This window comes from Apium graveolens, unplaced genomic scaffold (assembly GCF_009905375.1).
Source record: "Apium graveolens cultivar Ventura unplaced genomic scaffold, ASM990537v1 ctg48, whole genome shotgun sequence".
NCBI lineage: Eukaryota > Viridiplantae > Streptophyta > Magnoliopsida > Apiales > Apiaceae > Apium > Apium graveolens.
Window position 1 is genome coordinate 1 of NW_027418695.1, and position 13,714 is coordinate 13,714.

The following is a 13,714-nucleotide window of genomic DNA, read 5'->3' on the forward strand; positions in this document are numbered from 1 at the left end:
GGCCAACTAAACTTTACAGGCTGCGATATTTATAAAATCAAAACTGACCATTTTCAGGAGTTCCTCTCAGTCCCACGGAGAAACTCCATTAGCTGCAATAGCATCAGCTGTGATAGCAAGGGGATGTCCATCATGATCCAATTGGAAAAAAAAATTAATTTGCGAAAAAAAACCAAAAACCAGTTTTAAGCATCAGTTCCGGTATCAATTAAAAAGGAATGAGATGTTCGATGTAAACGACTTAACCACCAATCCAACAATTAACTAAAAAGGCTTTAAAATAGGACACTATCTGCTTACTCAAATTCCAACATGACCGCAGAGCACATACCCACATGTACTATCTACTCTGAATAAATATATTCAGATACAAATCCAAGAGAACATGGGCAAAGAGAACAGAAAGCAACCGTAAATCAAAATGTAAGCACAACACAAACGAAACAAAAAAGATAAAATTAGCAATTTAAAGCATAGAATTAAGATTACTAAACACGCAAGATAACACAAACTGAAACAAAGTAATGTGCTTACATGAAGATAAATAAATTATATCAAACTCCGGGGTTTGCATTGTATAGCATACCCTGACACAACGATATTGATACCTTCAAATAGATTCCAATACACGAGGTCAATCGAGCAGAAGAAACAGCTGAATGAAGTGGCAACAGAGACTGAAGAGCACCCATTTGAGCTAGTGGCCTGAAATTCACAAAAAATGTTAAAAATCAAATCTTTCTGAAAAAAATTAATTGGGGTTTTTGAAAATGAGCATATATTACCTTAATATTGATGGGGAAGATCGAGGAATAAAATTCACCACAGAACTTGTAAAAATTCACCACAGAACTTGTAAAAATGCATGAATTAATAAAAAGTGAAATATATTACAAAACTGAAATTGAAAAATAAAAGTGAAATATACTTACAAATTAGGGCTCGATTCACGTTATATGACTCGATTACAACTTGTATAGAACTGGTTGTTGTCATACGGATTCGATTACAGCTTTTAGAGCTCAAATCAGGGCTTCATGTATACTCTAGTACATATCGATTCATTAGAACTAGGGCTTCTAGAGCTTATATTCAACTTTTAGCGGGAGTGTGTGTGTAATTTAGAAAGATAATAGAATACATATGAAAGAAGAGAGATGGAGAGAGAGCGGGGAGAGAGAGATAGAAATAGAGAGAGAGAGTATGGGATGGAAGTGTTGGGTTCGGTCCAGAGAAGAGGGGAAAATAGAAGGGGGAATATTTGTAGGTTGAAATTTTTCCAAAGTACAAAAGAGGGGGAATCAGTCATGTAACGATCGATATAAAATAATATTTTTAACATTGATTTAGAATTAACCGATGCGAATGATATTTTTAATTTTTAAAAAAAATACTATGAGACAACGGTTATTTAGATATCTGATGTAAAAACATATATTTAACATCGGTTTAAAATAACCGATGTAAAAGGTATTTTTTATATCATTGATTTTTTAAATCGATGTTAAAAGGATGATGTCTATTACCTTTTTCTAGCAGTATTCTATTTACTAGAATTATAGTTGAAATCCTTCCGTTTCATAGGAAGTCTTGATGCATTGCACTTAGTGATAATTATATGAAATTTCTTGTCGAGTAGAGCAATTTCTTCGTTAGAATCACTACAAGAAAAAGTTGAATAGACATCATACATTAGATATCGGTTGATATTGTCACTTATTTAAAAGAAGCAATAACATCATCCCGTATTTTTCTGATGTCTATGTTATTTGAAGACAATGTCTAAAATTACAAAAAAAAATGAAGACGCGCTCCTTCAATTTTGTGAACCCTAATTGTTTTTTAATTTTATGATTTGTTTTTTTTTTACTCTTAGTTAGGGATTTGTTCAAGATTCTGTTTTTCTGCAACTCAAGTAATTATATCTGCTCATTTGTTGACCATTGTAGTGATTACCCTTATACTAGTTTGGCTCCTCAACTTCCGGGAAGGCGTTGCATTTGAATTCAGGACCATGGCTCGGTTTGTTTTGGTAGTAGGAGAAGGTAAGATTTCAGTAGTTTAGTTTAACTTTCAATTAAATTTCTAAATTATTGATTGTCAGGCTGATATATAATTCTTTTTTAGATAATCATGATGGGGTGCTTTCGCTAAACTTTTTGTAAGTACACTTATTGGGTCAAGTTTAGTTGTCTTTTGTGACTTCTTTTAAGTTAAAGTTATTGCTTAATTTTAAATGTATAATGAATTAGTGTCTATTTAGATGCTATCTAACTTGCACCTTGTATAATTATTGTATATTATTTCTTGACTTCGTTGTAGGCTCTGTCCAGAGGGTTACATCTGCATTGTCGATGTTATTTAGCGACTTTAGTCTGAAATATTTTTTGTAGGATTGTTGGTTCAATGAAGCTATGGGAAATCACCAGGGAGGTTGTTATTGAAGACTATGGAGAGGTTTTTAATATGCCCTCACTTGATATAGTCTTATGTATGGAAAAATGTTTTTTAGTCCGATATGTTCTGTTTACATGGTTGTGATTTGTAAATATTACTTTATTCTTCTGATTGCATATTCTTTTTTCCAAGGTCAATACTTTTTCAGATGCCTGATATATAATTTTTATTATGTCCATTTCAGGTCTCTTTTGAAAAGAAAAACGAAGAGCTTTTTGAGATGGCGAGAGCTGGTTGTTATGTTGTGTTTTTTTTAAAGGAAGAAATTTGTTAATGTTGACTTTTAGGTTAGTATTCGTGCATGGTTTACTGTGGATGCCCGACTTTGAAGCTTGTCTATACATTTGGATACCCCACAATGCTTCTCATCTGAGATGTATTCTGCGGATCTTAATATTGTTGGTAAACCCGAAGATGACAAGGTAAACTTTCAAAATTGTACTCACCGTATCTCACATATCTCTGTTGGACTTTAAATTTGACTTACTACTGTCCAAATAGTATTTACCTTGCTATTGAACCGAATTAGAATAATTTCAACCAGGGAAATGGTTGTTATAAGTTTTTTGCTTTGTATTTGTTAGTCCTTTAACAATATAGCAAGAATTACAAAAGGGGGGTTAAATGGAATTCTTGAACCTTTTTCTTAAAATAAAAATGTTCAAACTCGAATATATATAAGTGTATTGATTAGCACAATGCGGAATAAAAACTTAAGTGAACCAAAACACGAGTAATTAAAAACAAGAGTCTTTAAAAACTTTCTGGTGGCTTTAAACAATTCCACTAGAGATATATATTATATCGAGAGAACTCTGTGTGCAAGAATGCTTACAACTGCTTACAAATATGAACTACTGAGAATACAGAGAAATGCTAATAATTCTGCTTACAAATGTTTCTCACTTTTTGTATCTCAGTTCTTGTTTTCTATTTGCTACTTCTTGGTTTATATATTACCAAGATTACAAAGTCAAAAGAGAGGATCATTATAAAAACTATCAGGTCTAATGCTTTGCTACTTTGTTTCTATTACCCAGTTAATAGGCTTCCTCATTCCATTTGCATACACTTCGACGCATGTGACCAGTTGTCACTGTCAACTGATATTTGAATTCTTTATCCGTTGAGTACATGATCATCCGTCGACTTTATGATCATTCGTTGAGCTTCATTGATCATCCGTCGACTGCTATATTAAACATCCGTTGATAGGCATTTGATCATCCGTCGATGGCTTTGTTAATCATCCGTTGGTAGCTATTTTGGCACTTGACTTCAATTCATTATACAGAATTACAAGACATCATCTATGTACAATTAATCAACCTATTCTGCATACATAGTTAAAGTCAACATGACTTATATGCTACTACAGAATCTATACAAAGGTGTATGTAGAAATGAGCTACAGAATTATTATTACATAAACTACTCACTCGATGGATAATAAGTCATCATCCGTCGGGACTATAATGAGTTATCCGTCGGGACTATAATTCTTATCCGTCGAGTGCTACATTATTTCACTAAGTAAAATCTACTTATGTGTTTTGTTCATGAAATCATCAAGTACATAACATATGCACAACAATCTCCCCCAATTTATGTCTACTGGAATTGTAGCCATAAATTAAGACATACTTGATGATAACAAAATACCCTAAACATACAGCTTTAAAGAAAAGTAGATAATACTGAAAAGTGCTTCAAATAACAAAATGTACAAAGTTTAGCGCACAATCATTTTCAAGATGCTCCTCTAGCCTGAGCAGATTTTTTTTAGTTTCTTGAAGGTCTGGATCTTCTTCCAAGCTTTTTGTTGTTTTCATCAATCTGATTTTGGAGCTGCCAGTGGAATTCCAATTCATCAGATTCTGAGAGATTTAGCTTTCCTTGCATTTCCAAGAGAGTCTCATTGCTGGAGATGCTCAATTGGTCTTCTAATCTTGTAAGTCATATGTCATAGCCTATTTGTATATTCGAGGATTCAACTCAACTCAAATAAGAATGTAATAAGTAAATAGTGGATCTACCGTCAAGAGATCTCGCAAAGTAATATCTGTCAAAGGATTCAGAAACAAGGTTCATCTACAGACTTGAGGAGTTAATTCACTGGAAGAAGTTCAAGAAGTTGATCATGCCTCAGTGATATAAATCAAGATCGTGGATTTAATCAAGTGACAGAGATCTCGAGAGTATCATTAATTACAAGGATTTAATCTGAAGAAAATCAAAGTGTCAAAGTCAAGACATGAAGAAACGTCACGGAAGTTAGTCACTCATGAACCAGACAGTACATCGAGTGTCAACATTGAAGTGGTGGAATTGATTCATAATTTTCAGTGATTTTCAGAAGATGCAGAAGATGGTTGCTGCTAAGACTAGAATTAATTCTCTATTAATTAATTAAGTCATCTAATTTAATTAAGAAAATAAATTATATCTGAAGATAATTTATTATTAATTGAATTAATTGATTAATTAATTCTGAATTAATTTAGGAATTTTCAGAATTTAATTGGATTAAATCTGCATTAAATCAGCAAGACAATTGAAAATGAACTAGCATGACAATCAGGATTGTCATACCGATTGTCATGCTAGGCCATTTTCAATAGTCTCACCGAAAGTTACACTAGGAGGAGGATTGTCTTGCTAGTTCATTCTGATGTCTTGCTAGTTCATTCAGATTGTCTTGCTAGTTCAATCCATTGTCCTACCGAAAGTCTTGCCAGCTATAGGATTGTCATGCCAAGTTCAATTCTATTCAGCTGTTGATTAAAAAGAAGCAGAGAAGCAGCAACTAATAATTCCAGAAAATAGAAGCCAAGAACAAACAGAAAGAAAAACAGCGCCTCGAAAATATTTTTTTATGCTAATTCAAGATCAATTTCTAGATTGTAAAGTTAAATCCAATCAACTAGAAATCATTATCTTGTTCTTGTGTAACAATCTAGCGGATCAAAATCCCTAGAACTTAATCTCAAATCGCGTTTAGCATTTGATTCTAATTATTGCAAAAATAGAAAAAGTTCATGTCGAATTTATTCTAGATTTGTGATAATTGATTTGAGATTAATACCTTGTAATCGATACAGTTGTTGTAACACCTTTCAAGTTTAATAATATTTTTATTTAACTTGAATTTTGTTTCACATTTTTTATTCCGCATTTATTCGATTATTGGTACTGTTTGTATTCAACCCCCCTTCTACAAACACATTGGGACCTAACAATTGGTATCAGAGCCTTCTGATTAACGAACAAATCAAGATCCTAGACTTTTGTGATTTTTCAACTCCTTGAATTTTTATTTATTCAAAAATTCATAATGACTTCACATAAAGTTGGAACCGTTAAAATTCCACAATTTGATAAAGAGAATTATATCATGTGGAAGAAGAAGATGCTATTATTTTTACAAGTTGCAAATCCCAAATATTCAAACTTGTTAAAGAAGGGTATAAAAACTCCGATGGTTATTGAACCGGAGGTAATAATAGATGGTGTGGTGACTACTGAAGCTAGAACCTATCCAAAAGAGCCTGAAGATTTTACTCCTGCTGAGAAGGAAGAAGCCTCCTTGGATGCCAGCCTTCAATTAATATTAATTGATTCCCTTGATCCCTTGATGAACAGACATGTGATGAACTGTAAAAATTCAAACACATGTGGGAAACTATTGAGGTGATTAATGAAGGCACAGAGGAAGTTAGGGAGAACAAGTTGGAAATCCTAACCTCTGAATATGAACATTTCAAATCAAATCCAGGAGAAGGAATTACTGAAGTGTTTGAGAGGTACAATGCGTTGATCAACAACCTGAACATCAATGGAAAGTATTATTCAATCAGGGAGGTCAACAAAAAGTTCCTTTTAACACTGCCAGCTCATCTTGAACATAGAATCACTGCCATTAGAGAAGCTAGAGATCTGAGTGAGATTTCTTTGGACAGGCTCTATGGAGTGTTAAAAACCTATGAGTTGGAGCAGATTCAACAGAAGGAAGTCTACGGGAAGGATAGAATGGTCAGCACATCTACTGCACTTGTAGCTGAAGGTCAACAACAACAACAATCTCAACAGTTAGAAAGAATGGTACAGTTTTCCAAGGGTGAGGAAAATGAGTTAGTAGCAGAATATGATCCTCCTACTACAAATCAATCAAGTGATGATTTTTATTCCTTGGAAGAGCTGGAGCAATTGGAAGATGATCAATGGCCCAAATTGTCAAGAGATTCTCCCATGTCAGATTCAGAGGAATCCCAAGCTTAAGTACAAGTCCAACTACAACAAATTCCAGAAAGGTGGATCTTCATCCTCTAACACCAGCAGTGGGGTACAAAACAGGGATGGTTGATCGAGCACCATTAGATGCTATAACTGCAATGAGTTGGGACACTTTGCCACAGAATGTAGGAAGCCAAAGCAAGTAAGAAAGAACTCTGAAAGGGCTTATCTGGCAAAGGGAAGAAGCTGGGATGATACTGACAGTGAAGATGAAGATGAAGGAAATCTTGCTCTTATGGCTGATGGAAAAGCTTCATCGTCAAGAATAGAGGTAAAACTTTCTGATGCTGAAATGGTTTATCATCTAAGAGGTAACTTAGATTGTGCACGTCGTGATAATGAACTGTTAAGTTTACAGATCACAGACCTTGAGAAAGAGGTCAATGAATTAAGACTTGTGCACATTAATCAAGACAAATTAAAAGAACAGGTATCTTTTCTAGAGAATAGAGTTGACTGTTATAGAAAACTCGAAACTATTCTCAAAGACAAGATCACCGGTCTTGAGACTAAGGTTAGAGCCTACTTCAATTCTTGTTCGAAGGCTAAAGAGTTCTACAGTAAGCAAGCTGTTAATCAAACATCTGGAATAGGTTATGATTACAATGCTGCTATTGGAGAATTAGGCATAAACTCCCCTCCTCATGTCTGTGCTAAAGGGAGGGAAGTACCACATGTGCTTAAGGGTGTTGATGAACCCCTCTATAAAGCATCAATTGCTGAACCATTTGATGCGACCTCTTCTGTTATTCAAGAAGAAATACGTGCTGAGGATCATGCTTATGAGAAGATTGTTTCCAAGTCAAGTGAGTCGAAAGTTCCAGTCAAAGTTGTGAAAGCAACTGAGACTAACTCAGACACACATGAGTTGGATAACAATAATGCCATGTCTACCATGCATAAATACCTGCTGTTATCACTCCATAACGCAATGTGGTGTTGCTAATTGTATTCTTGTGCTTTTAATATGATTGTATGCTTATTTTAATGGTAAGCTGTGTCTAATGATACGACTACTCCTCGTCAGCATGTGAATAATAAGAAGAATGATAGGTCTAAGACTTGCTAGTCCTTCTAAGGCTAGAAAGGAGACATTTGTGCCTAAGCTTAAACAGAAATTTGTTAAGGCTGTTTACAAGGTCAAATGTTCAGTCATTGAGAAAGTTGAGACCATTAAAATTAAAATGTTGTTTTGCCTGACAAAGGACAATTCTACAAGTATGTCGGGGCCCAACCAAGTTTGGGTTCCGAAGAAGGTCTAATCCATTTGAAGTGCAGGGCAGTATACAGTGTAACCGGTAGTGTGGATTCTTGACAAGTGGATCATCAGACATATGACCGGAGATAGAGCCCTGCTATCAAATGTGATTGAGAAAGCTGGCCCCCTGGTTACCTTGGAGATAACAGCAAGGTTTATCTAAGGGATATGGCTGTTTGCAAGCTGGATATGATTTATCAGTGAAATTTTGTATATTGTTGCTAGGTTATTATCAGGAAAAAAAAAAAGCAGTATCTAACATATAGCACAAGTGACGAGACTTGAGAATATAGACATATCAGGCACCTGATGCACATTACACTTGGAATGGGACTCTAGTAAGATGTGTACAAGTGTACTCCTGATTGGTGAGTTAAAAAGAGGAAGTCAGTGCACCACAATTCATGGACTTTGCAGCTGCAGATCTATTGGACTATGCAAATCTCTTCTTCACAATCTCACTTCAGGTTGGTATGAACTAGTATACTGCTCAAGCAATCGTCAAGGACATGGTATGGCACTCTAACAGAAGTTATAATTTTATATGAATAAGTAGAGTCGTCATATTAGTAACTATCTTATCACTAGGCACAATCATATTGTTTTATATGTGCAGTGGTATATTGATTATGCAACATAACAATTAGTATCTAAAGTACTTGACAAGTATCGGTCAATGATATCTTGTTAACATTATGTTGCAGATATTTGTAAGCTTTTGACATGAATGAGAATTACTTAGACCTTACCCTAAGTGATCAATGTTTTATCAAAAACTCATTCATATTGAAAAACAAAATCAAACTTCTTTCTACATTAGTGATTTCTTATTTCATGTAAATCTTTTGAAATCACTATTGTAAATCATTTTTCTCTCTATTACCATATATTCTGTGTTACAGGTTCAGTCTCCAATGGCTTTCTTTCATTGACAGTCATGAGGTTGAAAACCCACAACATCTATCCCAGACTGTAAAGACAAACACAAAACAGAACCAACCAACACTCTCTTACCACTAAATGTAGTATGAATGAGCGTGAGGGAGATAGTGCCTTAGTGCACCACATAAGGAAGGTTCTGTAGTGAACCCAGTAGCTCTGTCTCCTACATAGATGAGTAGTATTTAAACGAGACAACTGCTAGCCCCCATACATCTTCTCAAAAAGATGTAATGGCTGACAAAGGCACAAAAACAGTTACTAGATTCATTCTCTCAACAGGGTGCGTCTATTGAATTTTGCCTGTCGGCCAAGGTATCCGATGTAGTGTCACCACTTCAAACATAATCAATTCTTGATGCACAAGGAGAGGTTACACACACAAAGGATGAGTTGACGGAAACAAGAGTTTCGACGATTTTAAGGTCAGATTCGATTGTTCAAGGTTCGTTAGTGGACCAATTGCCTTTACAGGTGTTAGGAGAGGATACTGATCCAAAGCCATATGTCAGTGGTCAGTGGTCTACCTCCCCAGGCTTAAATCCCTGGATGCATCTGCGGATAGTGGATCTGACATAGGTGCAGATACGGCAACTTGTTGACAATGATTCAGATATTACCTGATGAGTCACAAGGAAATGTCTTCACAGACATTAGAAGGGAACTTTGATCTTTATGCTAAATTCGTTGGATCATTGTTTACCTTCCCAGAATTCAAATCTGGAACCCTAAAAGGGAAACTAGCAACTTGTAAATTATGACTCAGATTCATCTGACGAGTTTAACAAGGATGGGGATTTGTGAACTCCCATTGCACCACCTGTGACCTCCTTAAGGATGGTTAAGGTGATTTTCCTTGCAGGTACAGCTGGATTATGGAGCTATGAGAGAAGAGTGATACACTTGTGAGAATGAGTGTAAACACGAGTGGAGAGAAGAGTGAAACACATGTGAGGTACACTAAACAGAATCACACACTCACAGTGAGGAAGAAAGAGAAACTTCTTGTTATTTCTTTTCCAACCAAGTGAAATATGAGAACTCCTTCAGACGACGGCATACATTCCTTCTTTAAGGGGGAGATAAAAGCTTAAGTAATAGTTTGGAGGATTCCTCAACTAAGGGGGAGAAATAGTAGGGAGGAAGAAAAAGATCCTAAAAATGTACACTACACCACACCACTGTTGTTGTAACTACGGATCCTATTGTACAGGAGAGGTGGTAAACACAAGGTGATTTTCTAGTAAGGGAAGAAGCTGTTTTCAAAAGGGGAGTACCATTGGTTTTTATCTGCGGATCCCTATTGTACGGGAGAGGTGGTAAACGAAGGTGATCTTCTTTAATCAGTTGATTCTCATAGGGGGAGAAGCAAGAGAGATATGGGCTTCTCAACAGGAAATGTGGTTGTACAAATGAAGATGGAACTACTTGAAGATATGTTCAGTCTAGAGGAACATCTACTTGGAATCTGGAAAAATGTTAAATCTAGTCCAGAACTTTTCTACTATTTACTTTGCATTGCTTTTTATATCTTTTTCTTTTTGTTAGTTGAGTTATCCTCTAGGTATTTGTGTGTTATTGTCTAACAAACAAATAGGGGGAGATTGTAAGTCATATGTCATAGCCTATTTGTATATTCCGAGGATTCAACTCAACTCAAATAAGAATGTAATAAGTAAATAGTGGATCTACCGTCAAAGAGATCTCGCAAAGTAATATCTGTCAAAGGATTCAGAAACAAGGTTCATCTACAGACTTGAGGAGTTAATTCACTGGAAGAAGTTCAAGAAGTTGATCATGCCTCAGTGATATAAATCAAGATCGTGGATTTAATCAAGTGACAGAGATCTCGTCAGAGTATCATTACATTACAAGGATTTAATCTGAAGAAAATCAAAGTGTCAAAGTCAAGACATGAAGAAACGTCACGGCAAGTTTAGTCACTCATGAACCAGACAGTACATCGAGTGTCAACATTGAAGTGGTGGAATTGATTCATAATTTCAGTGATTTTCAGAAGATATTCAGAAGATTGGTTGCTGCTTAAGAGTAGTATTAATTCTCTATTAATTAATTAAGTCATATAATTTAATTAAGAAAATAAATTATATCTGTAAAGATTAATTTATTGATTAATTGAATTAATTGATTAATTAATTCTGAATTAATATTAAGGATTTTCAGAATTTTAATTGGATTAAAATCTGCATTAAATCAGCAAGACAATTGAAAATGAACTAGCATGACAATCAGGATTGTCATACCGATTGTCATGCTAGGCCATTTTCAATAGTCTCACCGAAAGTTACACTAGGAGGAGGATTGTCTTGCTAGTTCATTCTGAGTGTCTTGCTAGTTCAATCAGATTGTCTTGCTAGTTCAATCCATTGTCCTACCGAAAGTCTTGCCAGCTATAGGATTGTCATGCCAGTTCAATTCTATTCAGCTGTTGATTAAAAAGAAGCAGAGAAAGCAGCAACTCAATATATCAGAAAATAGAAGGCCAAGAACAAACAAGAATAGAAAAGCAGCCGCCTCTGAAAACATTCAATTTTTTTATCTGCTTAATTCAAGATCAATTTCTAGATCCAAAGTTAAATCCAATCAACTAGAAATCATTCTCTTGTTCTTGTGTAACAATCTAGCGATCAAAATCCCTAGAACTTAATCTCAAATCGCGTTTTAGCATTTGATTCTAATTATTGCAAAAATAGAAAAAGTTCATGTCGAATTATTCCTAGATTGTGATAATTGATTTGAGATTAATACCTTATAATCGATCCAGTTGTTGTAACACCTTTCAAGTTTTAATAATACTTTTATTTAACTTGAATTTTGTTTCACATTTTTTATTCCGCATTATTCGATTATTGGTACTGTTGTATTCAACCCCCCCTTCTACAAACCATTGGGACCTAACAAATCTGAAGAATCTTCTCACACCATTTGTCATCTATTGAAAACTCCATCAGCAGTATGGCCTTAGATGCACTCTTCTCCCAGTGTATAGGATAATTAGAGTCTTGAGAGTGCATCTTTTGCTCTAACACTCCTTAGTTCTTCAATCTTCTTCAATACTAGTCTTCTTGCAGTGATATTAAACCCAAAGTTCTTCTTGAAAGATGAATAACTTTAATCAGTACAGCTTGGCTCTCTTGAAGAATCCTATGAAGTGGCCACTGAATCTCCTTTCCTCCTTTGTACTTGAACACTAACCTTTCAGGTAGGTTTCTATATGCATCAATTCCGTCTCACCTCATCTAGTTCATCCAGATAGAGGTTTAGATCAGAAAATTCTTTGATGTCACACAAGTACATGTAGTCTCCCTTATTGACTTGGGCTGAGTTTTAACTACAGACTTGGATTTGAGAGGTGACAACTTCACTTTCTGACTGCTCTTGACTTTGTCCTTTTTGGCTTGCTAAGGATTGGTAGATTGAAGTCTGGAATTGGTATGTTATCCCAATCTATTGGCTCATCCTTGGGCACAATAGGTTTCACCATGAATATTCCTGTAGGGATCCACCACCTTTATGTCTTCAAATACCACAAAAGGCTTTGTTGCTTGAGTTGTAATTGGTGTGGATATCTTAGGAAATTGATCTTCCAATTCCTTGTCAACAATATCCAGTTTTCTTTTAGTTCTTTTAGCCAATTCTTTCTTTCTTGGAGATTTCTTTTTGTTCTTCACTTGCTTCCCTTGATTCAGTAGCTTCAGATGGTTGAGAGAGAATTTGTTGTGATGTGTTTACAGCATGTAGCTTGGCCAAGATAGCAATCTGATTTCTCTTTTGTTTAGCCTTTTTAGCATCTAGAGCAGCCTGCTTCTTTTCCTGCTTCAATCTAGATTTTTCTTCTCTATTTGCTTGAGCAAATTGAGGGTGGCCAGCCACCACACAAATTTCTTTCCCATTTCTGACAATTTTAGCAATCCTTCTTTTAGAAATTGAATCAGCTGGATCTGTATAGAAGACAATTGATCTTGACAGAAGCTTCTTTTCATCAGGCTTGGGTGTCTCATACACAAGTCCAAGGGGTTCTTCAAAGATGATTTTGAGTAGTTTGCCCTTGGTTTAAGAATCATTTCAGCCTTTGGAGACTTGATGCAGGAGGATTATCCTCTTTTCAGATAATTCATGCTCATCTCATGCACACTAATTTGCTTGACTTGAGAGTGATGGATGGCTGAATTAACTGGCTCCTTGACAAGTTCAAACTTTTTTCTGTATCTCCTTATCAATTTTCTTCCAGTTGACCAAACTCAACTTTTCCTTCTCAGCAACTTTCAAGTTAGCTGTTGCTGCTTGAATCAGATCTATACCATCTACAACTGGTGGCTTTGAGACAGTAATTGAAGGCACAATTACTTTTACTGATTTGTATCTGAAATTTCTCCCCCTCACTTGGTCCTTTCTCCCCCTTTTTGTTATCATCAAGTTGAGGAGTCAAGCCTTGTGCTTTAGCCAGTTGCATTAGAAGACTGGTCTGAGACTGTTGATTTTGAAGAATGGTGACCACAGAGTTTTCAATAACTTGAACTCTGTCCTCCAATTTGGCCAGCTTCTTTTCAGCATCTGATTCTCTTCTCAGTCTCAGGAGCAGATCCTGCATGGTACCATAGGGCATTATTAAATCCAGCTTATCAGAATTGTAGGTCTTCAAGTCAGCTATATCCTTTTTGAGTTCATCCACACTCAGATTCTGTCTTAATTGCTGTAGCTCCATGAGATGTAGAGAATCTAGGTGGGCTTGAAGAATAGCCTTGG

At 35.5% G+C, this 13,714-nt stretch overlaps 1 protein-coding gene across 1 annotated transcript; it reads right to left on the reverse strand.

Annotated features, from left to right (window-relative positions):
• Positions 1-479: 479 nt before the first annotated feature.
• LOC141702227 (protein NONRESPONDING TO OXYLIPINS 2, mitochondrial-like) lies at positions 480-838 on the reverse strand (the record flags this gene model as incomplete). The annotated part of the gene is made up of 2 exons (XM_074505917.1): positions 480-705; positions 786-838. Coding segments are annotated over 2 exons (204 nt in total), but the record flags the coding sequence as incomplete, so codon positions are not given.
• Positions 839-13,714: the final 12,876 nt, after the last annotated feature.